Source organism: Pinus tabuliformis, chromosome Q, assembly GCF_031772625.1.
Source record: "Pinus tabuliformis cultivar Carrire ecotype Pingquan chromosome Q, CPIR1, whole genome shotgun sequence".
In the NCBI taxonomy this organism is placed as follows: domain Eukaryota; kingdom Viridiplantae; phylum Streptophyta; class Pinopsida; order Pinales; family Pinaceae; genus Pinus; species Pinus tabuliformis.
This window is the reverse complement of record NC_142296.1, coordinates 585794054-585815458: the sequence shown is the minus strand read 5'-3', so window position 1 is coordinate 585815458 and position 21405 is coordinate 585794054. Positions and strand designations below refer to the sequence as shown.

Below are 21405 nucleotides of genomic sequence, written 5' to 3'. Positions count from 1 at the left end.
AAAACCCCAAGGGATAATGAACCCAAGGGAATAATATCAAACCCAAGGGACTAATATTATAAACCCAACGTATATAAACCCTAAGATAAATAGTATAAACATTACAATAAAAATGATTGACCATCGTTGCGTTTCATATTGAGCTAATCGTTATCACAATTCCATGTTGGACCATGGTTGACCATGGTTGACATCATAATAAACCATGGTTAACCGGGGAATAATAAACCCAAGCAATTGATACTATAAACCCAAAGGAACAATAAACCCAAGGGATTAATACTAAAACCCCAAGTGATTATGAACCTAAGAGAATAATATTAAACCCAAGGGACTAATATTATAAACCCAAGGTATATAAACCCTAAGTGGAGACAATTTTTTTCATAATGCGAGATCAGACGATGATTGACCAAAGTTGACCATGGTTGGTTATGGTTGACCATGGTTGACCATGATTGATATTATAAGCCTAAGAATATGAACATGGTTAGTGAATGTAGTTATAAGCCTAGGAATATGAATACTTACATCAATAAACCTAAGGGATTGATATTATAAACCCAAGGGAATAATAAACCTAAGGTATAAAAATTATAAACCCAATGTATATAAACCCTAACATGAATATTATAAACCCTAAAATAAACATGGTTGACCATGGTTGATTTCCATATAGAGACAATCCTTGTCACAATGCAACGTTGAACCATGGTTAACCATGGTTGACCATGATTGATTTTCATATCGAGACAATCTTTGTGAGAAGAAAAATGTTGGACCATGGTTGGCCATGGTTGATTTCCATATCCATATGGTTTGACCATGGTTGAATATGGTTGGCTATGATTGACTGTCATTTACCATGATTAATATTATAAACCTAATGGATTGATATTATAAACCCAAGGGAATAGAAAACCCAAGGGATTAATACTAAAACCCCAAGGGATTTTGAACCTAAGGGAATAATATTAAACCCAAGGGACTAATATTATAAACCCAACGTATATAAAAACTAAGATAAATATTATAAACACTAAAGTAGACATGATTAACCATGGTTTATCTTCATATTGAGACAATCCTTATGAAAATGCCATGTTGGACCATGGTTGACCATGGTTTATTTTCATATCAAGACAATATTTGTCACAATGCGACGTTGGACCATGGTTGATCATGGTTGATTTTCATTTCAAGACAATTTTTGTTACAACACTACGTTCAAACATGTTTGACCACGATTGACCATGGTTGACCATGTTTGATTCTATAAAACATGGTTGACCATCATCAACCATGGCTGACCATGATTGACCATGATTGTCCATGGTTGACTATGGATATAAACCCTAGTGTTATAATAAATATAAATAGTGGGGCGAAAAAAAAATAAAAATTGTATCTCCTCCATATTTATTTCTATTCCATTTCATATATTTATATGATTTTCTTTACAATATTTCCCTTAAGATGTTTTTATCTAGATTGATTTGAAAGACAGAAAATCGAATATGTCAATTGTACCAAATCTCAACTTCAAACCTACAATATATGAAATATTAAACATTAATATATTAATGCATTGTATTATTAAAGTAATTATCAAAAAATTAATATGTTATTTAATTTTTATTGATAATAAGGTTGTTTTTTGGATTAATCACATTGTAGAGATTTGGTCAACTTTTCGAACCAACTAATGTGGTTGATCCTCATGACAAATGGTGTGAAACATCCAACAAATGTGATTTGTCGTGAGGATGAACAACATTAGTTGATTTGAAATGTAGACCAAATCTCTACAATGTGATTAATACCAAAGACAACCTTATTATCAATATGGATCACAAAAGTCTAAGATCTAACATTAATTTTTATTACTAAACACATTAATTAAATTATTATTTATAACATTTATAATAGATGAATCACTATATATTAAATCACATAAATTACAAAGTAACATATAAAATCATTATATATTAAAACAATGTTTTGCATTAAATCATTTTATATTATATTAAATTACAAATTATCATATAAAGGTAACGTACATTGAACTACACAATATTGTATTGATTACAAATTATTATGTAAAAGTAATGTATGTTAAGCTACACATTATTGTATTGTTGAGGGTGTTAAAGACTAAAAAAGGATTCTATTAAAATGTTTTGGAACCATTATAGGTTAAAGCAATGTTTTGTATTAAAATCAATGCCCATTAAAACATTGTATTTGTTTATAAAATCAATGTATATTAAATGAAAATTATTATTATCAAATCAATGTATATCAAATTCCACATTATTTTTTTATAACTAAAAAACTATAAAACCACTTTAATAAAAAAAATTAGCACCTTAAATTAAATTTTGAAATTGCAATATATTAGATTACAAATTTTGAAATAATAAAATTAAATCTATGTTTTGTATTAAAATCAATGTCCAAAACCCTAGTGTTATAATAAGTATAAATAGTGGGGTGAAAAGAAAAAATGTATCTCCTCCATATTTATTTCTATTCCATTTCATATATTTATATGATTTTCTTTACAATATTTCCCTTAAGGTTTTTTTATCCTAGATTGATTTGAAAGATAGAAAATAGAATATGTCAATTGTACAAAATCTCAACTTCAAACCTACAATATATAAACTATTAAACATTAATATATTAATGCATTGTATTATTAAAGTAATTATCAAAAAATTAATATGTTATTTAATTTTTATTGATAATAAGGTTGTTTTCGGACAAATCACATTGTAGAGATTTGGTCGACTTTTCAAACCAACTAATGTGATTGATCCTCACGACAAATGGTGTGAAACATCCAACAAATGTGATTTGTCCCGAGGATGAACCACATTAGTTGGTTCGAAACATAGACCAAATCTCTACAATGTGATTAATCCCAAAGACAACCTTATTATCAATATGGATCACAAAAGTCTAATATCTATCATTAATTTTTATTACTAAACACATTAATTAAATTATTATTTATAACATTTATAATAGATGAATCACTATATATTAAATCATATAAATTACAAAGTAACATATAAATCATTATATATTAAAACAATGTTTTGCATTAAATCATTTCATATTATATTAAATTACAAATTATCATATAAAGGTAATGTACATTGAACTACATAATATTGTATTGATTACAAATTATTATGTAAAAGTAATGTATGTTAAACTACACATTATTGTATTGATGAGGGTGTTAAAGACTAAAAAGAGATTCTATTAAAATGATTTGGAACCATTATAGGTTAAAGTAATGTTTTGTATTAAAATCAATGTCCATTAAAATATTGTATTTGTTTATCAAATCAATGTATATCTAATTAAAAATTATTATTATCAAATCAATGTATATCAAATTCCACATTATTTTTTTATAACTAAAAAACCATGAAACCACTTTAATAAAAGAAATTAGCAACTTATTAAAATTTTGAAATTGCAATATATTAGACTACAAATCTTGAAATAATAAAATTAAACCTATGTTTTGTATTAAAATTAATGTCCATTAAAACATTGTATTTTTTTATAAAATCAATGTATATTAAATTAAAAATTATTATTATCAAATCAATGTATATCAAATTCCACATTATTTTTTTAAACCTAAAAAACTATGAAGCCATGGTAATAAAAAAAATAGCACCTTAAATTAAATTTTCAAATTGCAATATATTAAATTACAAAATTTCAAATAATAAAATTAAACCTGTCCTATTGGACAATCTCTATTTCAACTGTTTCATAGAGTATTTTTGTACCAAACTATAGTTACATTTGAAGATTTAAATCTAATTAATATGAATAAACACTCTTGATCTACTTATATATATATATATATATATATAGATATATATATATATATATATATATAAACAATTACAAATAGTTGATTTTTAATAGTCACTTTTACATTATACACCTAATAATTATTAATACGGTTGATATAAGGCTATCGGTGAATATCAACCACATTTTCTAATCTGGTTGTATATGTGGTTGAAATAAGCCTAGCTAGGTATGTGGTTGTACTAGTATTAAGCACAAATCAAAACACATCCTATTAAAAAATTAATTATTATATACTTCAGCTTGTAGATCAAGAGTCTTTATTCATATATATATATATATATATATATAAACTTAAATTATTTTATATTTTTAAAATAAAAAATACATATCATTAATGGCATTGTATTATGTTAACCATTTTGGAAAAAGAGAAAATGAAAATTCAGATAAATAAAATAAAATTAAAAGCTAGATATATATCATTCACATATACAAACCATATTAATTGTCATTTTATTTTAGCTGGAATAAAATATTATTATTATTAAACTATATTAATGCATTAAACTTGATATTATTATTATACATAAATCTAATATTAAATCATTAAACTAATATTGAAAAATAATATTAAATTATTAAACTAATAGTAAAACCTAATGGGTAAAAGGTAAAACTTAAAACCTAATCATTATAAATTGATTTGCAATTTAAAAATAAACTTTCAATTATTATAAAATGAATTACATGATGCTTAACTAAAGAATTATATAAACAAGATCTTTTTAGGATTACTCTTATAACATTGGGCCATCTGATCGTAACTTTGTCTTGTCAAATTCTAGTGGCAATAGCGAGGAAAGGAAACATGTCAACAAACTGCTTAACTTCATAGATCTTTTGAATAAAAAAAAAGGGTTTTAGGTGTGAGGGTTTAATGCACTTTTAATTGTTTTGGCCTACCCCTTTGTACTGGCCTTGGTTTCGCAAATGTAGCTAATTCATATATGATGAGGGAAAACTAAGAGTCGACCTCCATTCTTGCATTTGTTGTTGGTCTGGTTTGGCTCTGTGTATGCGTTGTGCCTTCGTTTGTTTCTTGTGGTGGTTTGTTTACTGGTCCACAGAGGCTTCAAGTCAACTTTCAATCTGCAAGTTTTCACTTATTCTTTGTTGCCTGGCTTATGCTTCATTTTTGTTCTACTCATGGTGGATTCCAATGTTAGTTCTAGTGTTGAGCTGGCTCTATGTATCCACAGGTTCTTCCCTTGCTACTTCTTTGGGCAGCTCAGCAAACGCTATCTCAGGTAAATTTTTATTCTAGTTTCATTTCTGCATTTCATTTTTTTTGTGATTCTAATCGTGTGGCCCCTTGGTGACCAGGTAAACTTATCAAACTCGGTTCTTGTCCTCTAACTCGAAGACAGTCTTTTTTCTCTTCAAGTAAACCCTTGTTCTTCCCTTCTTTTATCTACTCTCTATCACCTTATTTTACTTGCCTTTCTAGTTTTTGACTACCCATCTCGTTTTCGTGGTGATGTATAGGTCGTACCTAGAGAATGCTACTCCACGGCCTCATTCTTGGGTGTCTTTGTGGCTTGGGAAAACAGGGTAGGACCCCTTTGTTGATTTTCTTGTTGTTTTTTCTTGCGTTATCCTTAGTCATACGTAAACCCTTGGGGTTTTGTTTTCTCAGTTATGTTTTGTATGGTTTTATGGGTTTCAAACCCTTGCTGTCAGACTAGTCTTAGCCTACAAAACGTTGTTTTCGGCACTTGTGGGTTTCGAAACCCTCTACTGTTTTGGTTTCATAAATGTATATTGAACTATTAAATTTTGAAATGTAACAAATGCACAAGTGTGCTTGAATACTGAATGTAAATGTACCTGGATTTTTTAGAAAGAATGTGATATCTTTATTGGCTTTGCCTTTGTCTGGTTGCTGGTTTGAAATGCCTTTAGTCACGAGATTTTGGTCGATGTCATTCGACCTCTTTAATGAAATACTTCACTATTTTGCTTAAAACAATATTTGAAGCACTAATGCACAGGAAAAAGAAATTGTCCTTCTTTCTTTATGACAGATATTTTAGATTCATTTTCTTTCACATATACTCAAGAAAACAAATTATAATTTCAATTTTTGTATTCTTTCTTCTCTCTAGATGGCAGACCCTAACAGTGGGGATCTGGTTTTGCTTTTATGCCTTACCAGTAGTCCCTTACAGTTCAGAATCTATCCTTCAGTTACCTTACAATTATCTAACAGTTTCTTTAAACATACTCTTAACTAATCCTATTTTACTTGCTTGCTTAATTTTTAAAGGATGATGGTTGTATCAGCCTTAATTTAAATAAAACAAAATTCTAATTTTTTCTTCCTTTCTAGCAGAAAGTAAAAAACCATTTCCAGCTATCGCCTTTTCAGTCTGATGCTCCTACATCAGGCTCCCGAGGTAAATTAAACTCATGGCTCCTATCCATGAGCTCTTCAATAGAGTACCCAATGCTTTGAATATGGCCAACATCTAACCAAGAAATATCCTCAATAGGATGGTCCTTCCACTTGACCAAGTACCGCAAATATTCTTTTCTTCGAGTCTGTCTAGCCACTTGGGTGTTTAGGATCTACTCGATCTCTAAAGGCTTTGCTTGAGGCATCTGTTTAATCCACGAGTCGTTCTCATTCTAGGTGTCTCGTGTTCGTCTTTCTGAACTTTCTTCTTCATTAGCCGCAATGTATGGGTACAAATCTGCCACATTAAAAATGGGCAAGATTCTTATACTTGGAGGTAACTACAACTCATAAGCATTCATAGAAAGCTTTCGAAGAATCTTGCAAGGCCCAATTTTCTTCAGTTTTAACTTGTCGTATTCGCCTTTAGGAAACCTCTCCTTGCATAGGTGTGCTAGTACCAGGTCCCCTACATTGAATTGTACCTCCTACCTTTTAAATCTGTTTTTTGTTTGTATATTTGGTTGTTGTCTTGTAATTTTAATTTTACCTGTTCATGAATATCGCTGATTGCCTTTGCGAAATCTTCACCATCAGAACTGCTGCAATCCAACTAACCCAAATCCCATCATGTGGGTGCATTTAGTATAGGATCTGGCAAGGACTACTGCTCGTGCTTCTGTTGGGCGAATTTTTATAAGAAAAATTTTCTTGTGCAAGTACACGATCCCACTGTCAAGAATTTTCACCAACCAGACTCCTTAATAGATTTCCTAGACTTCGGTTCACCACTTCAGTTTCCCATCGGTTTGCAGGTGATAAGTTGAGCTGAAGTTCAGTTTGGTGTCTAACGTTTTCCATAAGGTTCGCCAAAAATGACATGTAAACTTTACGTCTCAGTCCGAAATAATAGACTTCAGCAAGCCATGTAATCTGACTATCTATGTGAAAATAAGTGTGTTACATCTATGGCATCAATGGTTTTCCTACAAGGAATGAAATGTGCCATTTGGGTGAAACGATCCACCATCACCATGATGGAATCGAATCCCCGCTATGTCTTCGGGAGACCTAAGACAAATTCCAAACCAACTGAGTCCCATGGTTTGTTCGGGATAGGTAAGGGTGTATACAACCCTGCGTTCTGGCTGTGTCCCTTTGCAAGCTGACGCACTTTTCACCTAGTCACAAACCTCTGTACATCTCTACGCATCTTCAACCAATAGTAAAAGTGGCTCAACTGATCTAAAGTCTTGTTTATGCCAAAATTCCTGGCTAAACCTCCATTATGCTTTTCCTGGATTAATTTCTTTCTCATAGAAGATTCCGAGATACACAACTACCCTCCTTTGAACAACAACCCCTCTTGCATATTATAGTCCAGCCATGAACTATTATCCCTCAACAGTGGATTTTGGCAAGCTTCATAGGCTTCATTAAAATCTACATCTATTTCATACAAGTCCTTAAGATGTTCGAATCCTAATACTTGTATCGTACTTTCCTGTAGGATCAAATTCCTCCTGCTTAATGCATCTGCCACTTTGTTGGCTTGACCGCTAATTTTTTTCAACACAAATGTAAAACTCTGCAAGTACTCCACCCACTTCACATGTTTATGGTTCAACTTATGTTGTTGCATAATATACTGTAATGCAGAATTGTGTGAAAATAAGACAAATTTATTGGCCAGTAGATAATGTCTCTAATGCTTTAGTGCTTGGATGACTGCATAAAGTTCTTTGTCATAAGACATGTACTTCTGCCTACTTTCATTTAATTTCTCACTGAAGTAGGCTACTGGCTTGTCTTCTTGGCTAAGCACTGCACTAATGGTTGTCCCACTGGCATCACAACGAACTTGTAAAAGTTTGTTAAAGTATGGTAATCTTAAAATTGTTTTTCAGTGATCTTCCTTTTCAGCAGCTGAAAACTCCTCTCAGTCGATTCTATCCAATGAAAAGGTTGATTTGCCTTATTAATGGTGTCCACCATGGGTGCACAAATTCCATTGAAATTTTTAATAAATTTGCGATAAAAACTCGCCAATCCATGAAAACTCTGTACCTCAAACAAACTCTTGGGAGACGGCAAGCTAACTATGGATGAAACCTTCTCCGGATCCATTTTTAGTTCATTCTCAGAAATCACAAATCCCAAATAAATTAATTCTTTCTTGAAAAAAGAACATTTCTTCAAATTTATCAGAAATCTATTTTGCTGCAATTTTTCTAATACATACCTGACATGTCAAAAATTCTCTTCCTTTGTTTTGTTGAATATAAGTATATCATCTAGATATACAATCACAAATTTACAAATGAATTCTTTCAGCATCTTATTCATCAAATGCATGAACGTGCTGGGGGCATTTCTCAATCCAAATGGCATAACCAACCATTCATATAAGCCTTCATTAGTGCTTAAAGTTGTCTTCCACTCGTCACCTTCTCGAATCTTGATTTGGTGGTAGCTGCTTTTCAAGTATATCTTTGAAAAGTATGCTACTCCACTAAAAAAATCCATCATATCATCCATCCGAGGTAAAGGAAACCTATACCCAATAGTGATCTTGTTAATTGCCCAGGAATCAGTGCACATCCACCACTCACCTCCTTTCTTGGGAGCTAAAACAGTCGGAACCGCAAAAGGGCTTAGACTTTCCCGAATTAGCCCTTTATCCAACAACTCTTGCACCTGCTTCCTGATTTCCTCATTGTCCTTCAGACTCATCCAGTAAGCAGCTTTGTTTGGCAATCTGGCTCCTAGAATGAAATCAATATGGTGACTAATGCTCTGCTTTGGTGGCAATTTGTCTAGTAGATCATCTACCACAATATCACTAAATTCCTGCAGCATGTCCCGTATCTCTACAGGCAAGTTAGTAATCTCAGTATTTATCAATACTATTTTTTGCCTTCGCACAATTGCATATTTTACCTCATTATCCTCAATCTGTCGCAGAAACTCTTTTCCACCTAACAGTAATGCTTTTGTTCCACTGGTTTCTACAGCATCCTCTTCCTTCATGGGCACTAGCATATGCTTTATCTCATCTTTAACAAACCTGTAACAGTTTGTTTCCCCATCATGGATGACCTTCCTATCATACTGCGTGTTGAAAATACAACAAGATGATGGAGCTTAGTGGAAAGGAGTCGCCTTCACTAAGTGGTCCCGCAGGCTATTTTTGGCGCAAAGTCTATTTCTAGACTATGTTTATTTTTAGACATATGGATCATGGTCTATGAGTTGCAGAATGTTGTTTATTGATGATTGGTCATGTTGGGAAAAATAGATGGACTTCTATTTTTGGATCACAGCAGGAGTGATCAAAGTCTATTTTTAGACTGCTAGTCAAAAATAGAAAAGTCAAATATTATTGTCTCATAATAATATTTAGACTATAAAATTTATCTTATCCTCTTGGAGCTCTTCAGTTCGAGCTACGGATGTGGCACATGCATCTGACAGAAGGAATCACATGGTTTCTTATGTGTTAGTTGAGCTATTGCATGGAGGACTTCAGTTAGAACTCATGCATGTGAGTTCTGTGGAGTTGGATGTGGAGTTGATGGAGTTGTATTCAGTTTGACTTAGTTGAACTAGTTGTATTTAGTCTAACTAAAGAATACACTAGTGATGAGTTGTGTGAATTGATTGTTAAATAATTCACTAATTATTAACTCATAAAGAAACTAAAGAATAAATCAGTTAACTCAGTGCATGGACAGTTCAACAGAGACAGGTGTTAGAGGTAAGTGAAAGGGTGAGTTGTGACTATCAGTTGTGCATGAGATTTGCACATGCATGGGATTGAGTTATGCCAATGAGGATTGCGCAGTGTGGGCCAATACTAAGGCAATTGTAGCCTGTGCTCATGTGATTTCCAGTGTGAGTTATTTTCACAAGGTAAATAGGAGTTTGGATCAGCCATTCATCATTCATTCTCTTGCAAGGTTGTGCAGTGGAGGCAGGCAAACAGTGGAGGAGATTTGAGGCATCAGATCTAAGCTAGTTTGTGTGTAACAGGTGGAGATAGCACTGAGTACTTGTGAGGAGTATTGTACTATGTATTTTTACATGTTCTCAATCATTAATATACAGATAGTGTGGGGTTTTCAGCTGTATGCTTTCCCCGGGTTACATACTGTGTTAATGTGCGCATGCGATTGATGTTTCATTGTTTTTAATGCTGCTAAATTGATGATCAACGTAGAGGAGGTTATGTATTATGCATGTATTCCGAAATAGTGTATAATCGAGATAATCTCTATGAATACGTGTCATATTATTCAAAATTTCTATATGGTATCAAAGCTGGTTGGTTTGTAGAAAAAGTTCTACAGGATATCAAAGCGGGATTGATCATCAGATCTATTATTCAGAAAGTGTTTACATTTTATTTCTTTAGGTAGAGTCTGTAATTGGGCTAGGTAGCTTCTGGAATCATCCTTCTTTTGGAACGTGAGATATCCGGTAAAAGCCCATACAGTCGATCTCTGTACAAGAAATACTTTGTTCTCACGAATTTTAGATCAGAAGCGGTTGAGTTTTTGAGCTGGTGGAATGGTGCTAAAGGATAAACTTAGAAACATCAAAGTTGAGAATGGAGATGCCACAGATTGTCCGCAGAAGAAGAAGAACAAGCAAGTCGCTGGATCTGAAGCAGGAGAGGCTGGTTTCAAGTGTGATGGGATCGGTGTGGTTCTTGGATAGTGGTGCATCTTTTCACATGATAGGAGATCGAGATTTGTTTTCTGATCTGGAGGAGAAAGATCTTGGAGTGCACATTGAGATGGGCGATGATGGTAGATACAGTCCAACCGGTATCAGTACCATTTCCTTTGAGAGGGAGTCTAGTAAACCCTTCGTATTGAAGGAAGTGATGCATGTTCAAGGATTGAAGAAGAATATTATCTCTGTGGTAATGTTAGAAGACAAGGGATATGATGTTGTTTTCAGCGAGGGAAAGGCTTTCCTGCGCAGCAAGACAACTGGAGAAACCTGGAAGATAGGGGTTCGAGTCAGGAACCTTTATCAGTTGCATATAGATGCATGCAAAGCCTTGAGCAGCAAGGCAACTGATGGAGACTTGGTGGTTGAGAGGGAGGGTATATTACCTCTCAACATGCAGAGCCAGAAGAAGTCTCAAACGATTATGGAGGAGCCACGATTGGTGTAGCAGCTTCAGGAGGTTGTGGAGCAGCCACAACAAGGGAAGTTGAGAGGAGATCGATTAGAGACATCTACTCATGCAGAGACCTCCAGTAGGGGGAAACTTTGAGCCAGGTGGGCAAAGGGATCGCATGCAGCCATACCTCCATGTAGGAGGTGGGGTGATGTGGATTGATCGTCCCAAGGAGGAGGGGCAGGATCCTTGAGGTACCCAACATCTTGGATGAGACCTTGCTACGGGAGCCCCGTTGTGGAGTAGCAGGAACTGACTGATTGGGTAGAGACAGATGCAAATGGAGTGATAGAGAGAGCGACAGTGCAGGGAATCCCAGGACAGCGCATAGCTAGCAGGCTGCAGCAATGTGAGAGGCACAAGTGTTTTGCACAGTGCTAGGTGGCACAGAGAAGTGTGCAATGGTGCGAGATGCATGGAGATGTTGCAGTAGCACAGATGTCAGAGAGGGAGCACTTGTCAACAGCAGGTAGAGCTTCAGCATTAGAGTATGTTCCTAGCCCATTAGAGTGGTCAGTTGGGAGTGTTTTTGTTCCAAGTGTTGTTGGAGCAACTGGATCGGAGAATCATGTTGCATGTAGAACATTTCAGAGTTATAGGATAGGGGTTGCAGATAATCCACAATCTTGTTGAGAGGGAGTCTTGAAAATGCAACAAGATGATGGAGCTTAGTGGAAAGGGGTCGCCTTCACTAAGTGGTCCCGCAGGCTATTTTTGGCACAAAGTCGATTTTTAGACTATGTCTATTTTTAGACATATGGATCATGGTCTACGAGTTTCAGAATGTTGTTTATGGATGATTGGTCATGTTGGGAAAAATAGATGGACTTCTATTTTTGGATCACAGCAGGAGTGATCAGAGTCTATTTTTAGACTGCTAGTCAAAAATAGAAAAGTCAAATATTATTGTCTCATAATAATATTTAGACTATAAAATTTATATTATCCTCTTGGAGCACTTCAGTTCGAGCTATGGATGTGGCACATGTAGCTGAAAGAAGGAATCACATGGTTTCTTATGTGTTAGTTGAGCTATTGCATGGAGGACTTCAGTTAGAACTCATGCGTGTGAGTTCTGTGGAGTTGGATGTGGAGTTGATGGAGTTGTGTTCAGTTTGACTTAGTTGAACTAGTTGTATTTAGTCTAACTAAAGAATACACTAGCGATGAGTTGTGTGAATTGATTGTTAAATAATTCACTAATTATTAACTCATAAAGAAACTAAAGAATACATCAGTTAACTCAGTGCATGGATAGTTCAACAGAGACAGGTGTTAGAGGTAAGTGAAAGGGTGAGTTGTGACTATCAGTTGTGAATGAGATTTTCACATGCATGGGATTGAGTTATTCCAATGAGGATTGCGCAGTGTGGGCCAATACCAAGGCAATTGTAGCCTGTGCTCACGTGATTTCCAGTGTGAGTGATTTTCACAAGGTAAATAGGAGTTTGAATCAACCATTCATCATTCATTCTCTTGTATGGTTGTGCAATGGAGGCAGGCAAACAATGGAGGAGATTTGAGGCATCAGATCTGAGCTAGTTTGTGTGTAACAGGTGGAGATAGTACTGAGTACTTGTGAGGAGTATTGTACTATGTATTTTTACATGTTATCAATCATTAATATACAAATAGTGTGGGGTTGTTAGCTGTATCCTTTCCCGGGTTACACACTGTGTTAATGTGCACATGCGATTGATGTTTCATTGTTTTTAATGCTGCTAAATTGATGATCAACGTAGAGGAGGTTATGTATTATGCATGTATTCTGCAATAGTGTATAATCGGGATAATCTCTGTGAATAAGTGTCATATTATTCAAAATTTCTACACTGCCATGGTGTGCCGAGCATAATATGGCACACGTCCATCAACATGATATCATAAGTCACCTTGTCCTTGTACTTGCCAATATGAAACTCTACTTCGCACTGCTCATCGACCAGCAGTTGGTGTCCTTTCTGCAACCAAGACACCCTATATGGAGTTGGGTGCTTCAGCTTCTTCAAACCCAATTTCCCCACCATTTCAGTAGCTACAAGATTATTAGTACTTCCACTGTCTATGATTAATTTGCAGCATTTCCCATGCGACTTGCACATAGTTCGGAACAATGCTTTCCTCTGTGTCTGATCAGCTACTTCCTTAGCTAGTTTCAATAACACCTTGTTCAAAACCAAGGCTTCCCCTGTTTCAGGCATATTTTCCACCTCTTGTGGTGGTGCCTCTGCTTCATTGGGCTGAGTAACTTATGCTCCCCTCTGTCCATTTTGTTCATTTTCAGGACATTCAAAGGACCTGTGTCCCCACTTGTGACATTTGTAACACTGATAGGCATTTCCTCTACCTTTGCCATTACCTCTTCCTGGTTGGTATGACCTTCCTCCTCTAGTGTTACCTTCCCTTTCAGTCTGTCCCGAAGTTTTTGAACTGTTGCCCTCTTCATTGCTGTTGGCAGTCCAACCTCTGCTAAAGAACTATCCCCTACCTCTGCCAGAACCACATCCTCTTTTGGAATTCTGTTTCCTGATGATCTTTTCCTCCACCTTCAAAGCACTCTGATAGGCTCCCTCTATGGTCTTAGGGGAAAGAATACTAATTTCATCTAGGATCTCCATCCATAGACCATTCACAAACCTCGTTGTTTTCTCACGGGTATCTTCAACATAGCCATCTCTTAGGTTTACTTTATAAAATTCTTCAGTATATTCCTTTACAGTCATTGTTCTTTGTCTCAGGTTCTGTACTTGTCTATAAAGGGAAATTTGGTAATATTTAGGTAGAAATTTGCTCTTCATCTTAGTAATCATCCTATCCCATTTTTTAATCAATGGTTTGTTCAATCTTCTCCTTTCTGCCTACACACTATCCCACCACAGTGCTGCATGTCCTTTCAATTTGGTGACAACAAACTTGGTCTTCTTGTCTTTGCTAATTTCTTCATATTCGAAATATATATCTAGTTCACTTATCAAGTCCAACAATGCCTCTCTGGACAAACTACCATCATAATTAGAAACCTCCGGTCTTGGCTTGATACTAGCCAACAAAACTGATCTCAACAGTTTAATCTCTTGTCGCTCTTCATCTGACCTAACTGTAGTGGCTGCGTTTTCTTCCTCACTGTCATCCCCACCTTTTGAATCTTTATGCCTTCCTGCTTTCACTGCTGCCAAACGTGCAGTTAAGGTCCTGATCTCTTCTCGTAGCCCTTCATCTGCTACTTTTCTGATGGCTCTACTTTGACCTCTTCTACCTACCTCCATCTTTACTGAGAAAAGGAACTAACCTGCTCTGATACAAAAAATTGGTGGCAATACCGAGGAAAGGAAATGTGCCAACAAACTGCTTAACTTTGTAGATCTTCCGAATAAAAAATCAGGGTTTTAATTGTGAGGGTTTAATGCACTTTTAATTGTTTTGGCCTACTCCTTTGTACTAGCCTTGGTTTCGCAAATGTAGCTAATTCACATCGACCGAGGGAAAACTAAGATTCGGCCTCCATTCTTGCATCTGTTGTTGGTCTGGTTTGGCTCTATGTATGCAATGTGCCTTCGCTTGTTTCTTGTGGTGGTTTGTTTGTTGGTCCATGAAGGCTTCAGGTTGACTTTCAATCTGCAAGTTTTCACTTATTCTTTGTTGCTTGGCTTATGCTTCATTTTTGTTCTACTCGTGGTGGTTTCCGATGTTAGTTCTGTTGTTGACCCTGCTTTGTGTATCCACAGGTTCTTCCCTTACTACTTCTGTGGGTGGCTCAACAAACGTTATTTCAAGTAAAAAAAAAATTCTGGTTTCATTCCTGCCTTTCATATTTTTTTTATTCTAACCCTTTGGCCCCTTGGTGAGCAAGTAAACTTACCAATGGTGTTCTCCCTAGAAGAAACCCTCTGGCTAAGGACTCGGTTCTCGTCTTCTGACTCAGAGACAACCTTTTTTTCAGGTAAACCCTTTTTCTTCCCTTCTTTTATCTACTCTCTGTCACCTTATTTTACTTGGCTTTCCGGTTTTCAACTACCCATCTCGTTTTTGTGGTGATGTGCAGGTCGTACCTGAAGAATGCTGCTCCACGGCCTCATTCTTGGGGGTCTTTGTGGCTTGGGGAAATAGGGTAGGATGCCTCTGTGATTGTCTTGTTGTTTTTTCTTGTGTTATCCTTAGTCAGGCATAAAACCTTGGGGTTTCGTTTTCTCAGTTATGTTTTGTATGGTTTTATGGGTTTCAAACCCTCGCTATCAGACTGGTCTTGGCCTACAAAACATTGTTTTTGGCACTTGTGGGTTTCGAAACCCTCTACTGTTTTGGTTTCATAAATGTATATTGAACTGTTAAATTTTGAAATGTAACAAATGCACAGGTGTGCTTGAATACTCAATGTAAATGTACCTGGGTTTTTGAGAAAGAATGTGATATCTTTGTTGGCTTTGCCTTTGTCTGGTTTTTGGTCTGAAATGCCTTCAGTCACGAGATTTCGGTCAATGTCATTTGGCCTCTTTAATGAAATACTTCACTATTTTGCTTAAAACAATATTTGAAGCACTAATGCACAGGAAAAATAAATTGACTTTCTTTCTTTATGACAGAGATTTTAGATTCATTTGCTTTCACATATACTCAAGAAAACAAATTTTAATTTCAATTTCTGTATTCTTTCTTCTCTCTAGATGACAGACCGGGGATCTGATTTTGCTTTTATGCCTTACTAGTAGTCCCTTCTAGTTGAGAAATTGTCCTTCAGTTACCTTACAATTATCTAACAGTTTCTTTAAACATACTCTTAACTAATCCTATTTTACTTTCTTGCTTAATTTTTAAAGGACAAAGGTTGTATCAGCCTTAATTTAAATAAAACAAAATTCATAATTTTTTCTTCCTTTCCAGCACAAAGTAAAAAAACATTTCTAGTTGTCGCCTTTTCAGTCGGATGCTCCTGCATCAAATTCATTAGGCAGATTTAATCAATATATATTAACCATCATACAACAAGATTGAAGAATTAGTTTTTTTTTTTTTTTTTAAATTTCAATGGTGCTGACTGAAAACACCCAAAGAACCTATACTTTAATAATATGGCTTGCAATATTCCATTAGGATTGAACAAATATAGGGTTGTTTCATTCACGTAGCAAAATAATTCTATTGATTATCAATCAAATAAAATATATGCTCAATTATAAACTGAATTACACAACACTGGTTAGACATTGCACAACACTGCTTACACAACACTTAACTCGAATCCGAAACAAAATGACAATTTTATTGTTATAGAAGAATGGTTGTAGTAGAAGTTTCTTAATCCAATCCACCTTTGCAACAATGAAGCCATGTTTATAGCCACAAACAAAAATTTAATAATAAGACGTAGATTAATACTTTATTTCATTGAAAAACATTGTAAATGAATGGAAAACTTCCATCAACATTTATGAGCTTATTGCAGGAACTCCTTCCATCATAATTATATCAAAAGGTACATTAAGATGATAAAATTTAATTTAACTTTTCGTGCACAATTCTAGTCCTCTCCATAAGTAACATTTTTAGCACAACCAGCAATGCAACCTTATGGCAATGCTACAAATCCACAAAATAAACAAATATTTAATACAAAATCATACCGCGTAAATATGAAAAAGAATACTGAAAAATGTCAGTGTAAATATGAGAAATGATACTGAAAAATGAATTGAATTTGCAGCACCCTTGGGTATTACTTTGAGGATAAGATGCAACAAAAAAACTATACCCCAACTCTACTTTATAATAAAACCCTAAAACATTATTTCAATTTTCTATACAAAATAATAAAGCTAAAAAATTACTTAGTTTTACTTATTATCAAATTATAAAACCTATAAAACCTCATTTTACTGGTTAATTTTGTAGAAAGAAACAAAACTTGAAAGAACTCAAGTTCCAGTCTCTAAAGCAAGCTAAAACCTGGAAGGAATTGATATGAGTATCCCGCATTGAACATGAAAAATGATTCTCCTTCAATATTTCTCTCAAACTCATAGCAAGGTCCACTGTGGAATTGATATGAGTATCTTGCATCTAACATGAAGAATAGTTCTTCTTCAATATTTCTCTCAAACTCATAACAAGGTCCATTGTGGAGATTAAAATTTATGACTCTTAAATATATAACAGCTTGGCAATCCTCTACCAAAACACCATCTAAAATGGCTAAAAAACCTTTATGGCACTGAATACTCGCTAGCTCTAAAAATATAAATAACTAGTGATGAGATAAATGTATAATAACCTAACAATCCTCTACCAAAACACCATCTAAAATCACTAAAAAAAAAATTATGAAAGTGAATATTAGATAGCTCTAAAAATGTAAAAAAACAGTAATTCGCTAAAAAACCTTTATGGAAATGAATACTCGCTAGCTCTAAAAATATAAATAACCAGTGATGAGATAAGTGTATAATAGCCTAACAATCCTCTACCAAAACACCATCTAAAATCACTAAATTTTTTTTTATGGAAGTGACTATTAAGTAGCTCAAAAAATGTAAATGACCAATAATGAAAAAAACCTGAAATGAGCTCTCTCGTTGAGCTCAAAAGATCAAACAAATTCATATTGCGTAGGCTTGTAATGCAAACCCTTAACCATGAAATGGGTGAGGGAATTAGTAACCCATAGGCAACCACTCAGTTTACATAATGGAGTAGACCTGAAATGAGATCTAGTAGCAATTGAGCTCAAAAGATCAAACAAATTAAAATTTCTTCAGCGTGTAATGCAACAATGGGTGAGGGAATTAATAACGCATAGGAAACCACTCAGTTTAGCTAATGGATTGGAAAAAAACACTTGGCAAATGGTTGAAGAGGCATACGTTTAAGAATGTGAATAGACATACCTTTGAGAATCAATGCGGGTTTGAATATATGTTTTATAATTTGTTTTAAATACATTTCTCACTGCCAAAACACTTGGCAAATGGTTGAAGAAGCATACGTTTAAGAATGTAAACAAACATACTTTTTAGAATCAATGCTGGTTTGAATATATATTTTATAATTTTTTTAAATACATTTCTCAGTAATGAATATATGTGGCTATCAACAAGAGGTACAGTAAATTTTTAATCATTCTTTGTAAAAAATTAATTTAAGTACGCTTTAAACAAGTGATTTAGACATGCAAGTAAGCTAGTGGTGTGAATTCTATCCATTGATATAGTGGCAACCACGAGAATATACTGGCATTTTCAATTTAAGTCATCCGATCAAAAATATTAATTAAAAAAATGATTAAAGTTCCCAACTCCAATAAAGACACTTATTGGCGTAATAAATTATATATATGATTTGCACATACAATTATCAAATTGTTTAATTAAAAAATCGTAAACCAAAAAAAAGAAAAATCTTTGGTTTAAACTATATTGACATTTAAAAGCTTTCTAATGTGTAAGTAACTTCAACAAATTAATTAATACAATAGTCAACTGAAATAATGGATATCTGGGTTAACAAAACTCTTGTCACCCATGTTTTAATCAGTTAACTTAGTTAACTTATGTGGGTTTTTTTTAATATCTAAATAAATTGAAGCTCATGAAAATCCTGAAGTTATCAAACTCTCATATTCCAACAAAATTTTATTAAATTTTTGGTGGAAAAACGAAAACACCCCAACAAGCTTTTAGACTAAAGCCATGTTCGCAAATTAAAGTTTCTAGGATCCACGTAACCATACAACAAGCATGGTTCAGTTGTTCAACGCTGAACGCAACTTATAATTTGATCTTCAACTGTGCTTCAGCGATTAGCGCAACATATACTGTTATGTCCAGCACTGCTTAGGCAGCCAAACGAAACCTATCCGGTTCTGATAAAATTCAATGGGATAAAAACCCTCGACAGTCATTCTCTCAACACAGAATCGGTGTGCAAACGATTTACAGCAGAAGGCATGGATGTTAGTAATGCAGAAATAGAGGATGGACTCTCCCACGACTTCGTCGTGAGCAATGGAATTTGTAACTGCAAATATCTGCAAAATATCTCGATTGTCTCTATAAATCCACTTGATATTTTGCAAAATTTCAATACCGTCTGCCTGTCTCTACTTCTCTGGACAATTGTTGCAGCATGGCGAGACTCGGCATTTTGGGCGTTATGCTAATCGCCACGATCGCTTCATGTGCTCTGCAATTTAATGTAAATTGCTCAGGGCGCAACGAAGCACGGGAGAATAACAAAAATTTCAGAATAGATCTCATTCGTCGAGACTCCCGGATCCCCTCAAACGCTGAACGACTCCTGCGAGCAATTGGACGAAGCAAGCAGAGGTTGCAGAGGCTGCAATACTATATTTCCCAAAATTCTGGCCTCGGCTCCAAGAGTTATTACAGTCCCATTAGCGCCGCGGATGGCGAATTTGTAATGCAGATTGGAATTGGGTACCCAGTTCCAGTAACCATGCATGCAATACTCGACACAGGCAGCGATTTGATCTGGACCCAGTGCCAACCCTGCGACGATTACTGTATTCCACAGAGTGACCCAATGTATAATCCCGCGCAGTCATCGACTTACAAGAATGTTTCGTGCTCCAGCTATTTTTGCTTGGCCGTGGGGGAGCACAGGTGCGATGGCGGCGCAAATTGCATTTATTATTACCAGTACGGAGACTCTTCTCACACTGCTGGAGTTTTGGCTTACGAAACGTTCAGTCTGGCAACAGCAGCTCTGCGCACGCGGACCTATATTCCGCAGATTGCATTTGGTTGCGGCCATGACCAAGGTGGTTTTTTCGACGATTCAGCCGGTATAGTGGGTATGGGCCGAGGGCCTCTGTCACTGGTTTCGCAGATTGGATCTTCCATTGACAACGTTTTCTCCTATTGTTTAGGATCCATGGAAAATAAGGCACAGAGAAGCCCTTTGTTCTTGGGTAGAGCTGGTATCCTTAGTTCAGATTTTAACGTCACTTCTCTGATTCTAAACAATCCTTTCCCGACTTTTTACTATCTGGGCCTCGCTGGAATCAATGTGGGGGGCGAACCAGTCCAGATTCCGGATGATACCTTCGAAATTCAGCCCGATGGAGGTGGAGGACTTATAATTGATTCTGGAACGACTCTAACGTTTTTTGTGGATCCGGCATACACACCCTTTATTGCTGCTGTCCGGTCCGCCATTGAAGCTCAGGCAGTTGATTCATCTCAACTAGGTTTCGATCTCTGTTACAATTCTACGTCTGATCTCCGACTTCCAAGTATTACTTTTAACTTTGCAGGTGGGGCGGAGTATGTTTTGCCGCCAGAGAATTCGTTCATATCAAATCAGGAAGATACTGGTGGGTTGGTTTGTCTTGCGTTCGCATCTTCAGGGCCCGCAGGTTCGATATCGATATTTGGAAACATTCAGCAGCAGAATTTCCACATCGTCTACGATCTCGGCCGCAACAATCTTTACTTTACTCCAACTACCTGTGATTCTATGTAATACCACTCCTCCATTGCTCCCACTACCTGTGATTCTATGTAATACCACTCTTCCATTAGATTCACCTATTACTTTATGTTTCATAAATATTAAAATTATACTTTTAAAATAAATTATAATTAACATTATTATGTTGAAAGTATCATTTTCATGAAGCGTGTAAGAGTTGTGCTTTGGAAATAATTTATGATTAGCGTTATTATGAATCTTGAGAGTGTCCTCTTGATGAAGAAGTTTGTGAGAGTTGTGTCTTGAAATTTGAAATAAATATCATGAACAGGAGTGAATCGATTCAACCTCTCAAATGATAAGTTAAGTTAGGTTATGCAGGGTGATGAAATATGATAATGGTATGTAAGGTTAGGCTGGGTGATCAAAGATGAGACACATAGTTGATAGTAGTTGATAGTGGTAGTTGTATGGTTATATATATTTTTTT

The 21405-nt window shown here is 35.2% G+C and overlaps 2 protein-coding genes across 2 annotated transcripts; one reads left to right on the top strand and one right to left on the bottom strand.

The window, feature by feature from the left end:
• Positions 1–6534: 6534 nt before the first annotated feature.
• LOC149220816 (uncharacterized) lies at positions 6535–14166 on the bottom strand. Its single transcript, XM_089387213.1, has 6 exons — positions 14130–14166; positions 13891–13982; positions 13385–13453; positions 9242–9412; positions 8914–9151; positions 6535–6599 (listed from the first exon to the last, which is right to left on the bottom strand). Exons 1-6 carry the CDS (start codon positions 14164–14166, stop codon positions 6535–6537), a joined length of 672 nt encoding a protein of 223 aa, XP_089243339.1.
• A 5441-nt stretch (positions 14167–19607) lies between these two features.
• LOC149220815 (aspartic proteinase nepenthesin-2-like) lies at positions 19608–20966 on the top strand. The gene has a single exon (XM_089387212.1). It carries the CDS (start codon positions 19608–19610, stop codon positions 20964–20966), a length of 1359 nt encoding a protein of 452 aa, XP_089243338.1.
• The last annotated feature ends 439 nt before the right edge of the window (positions 20967–21405 follow it).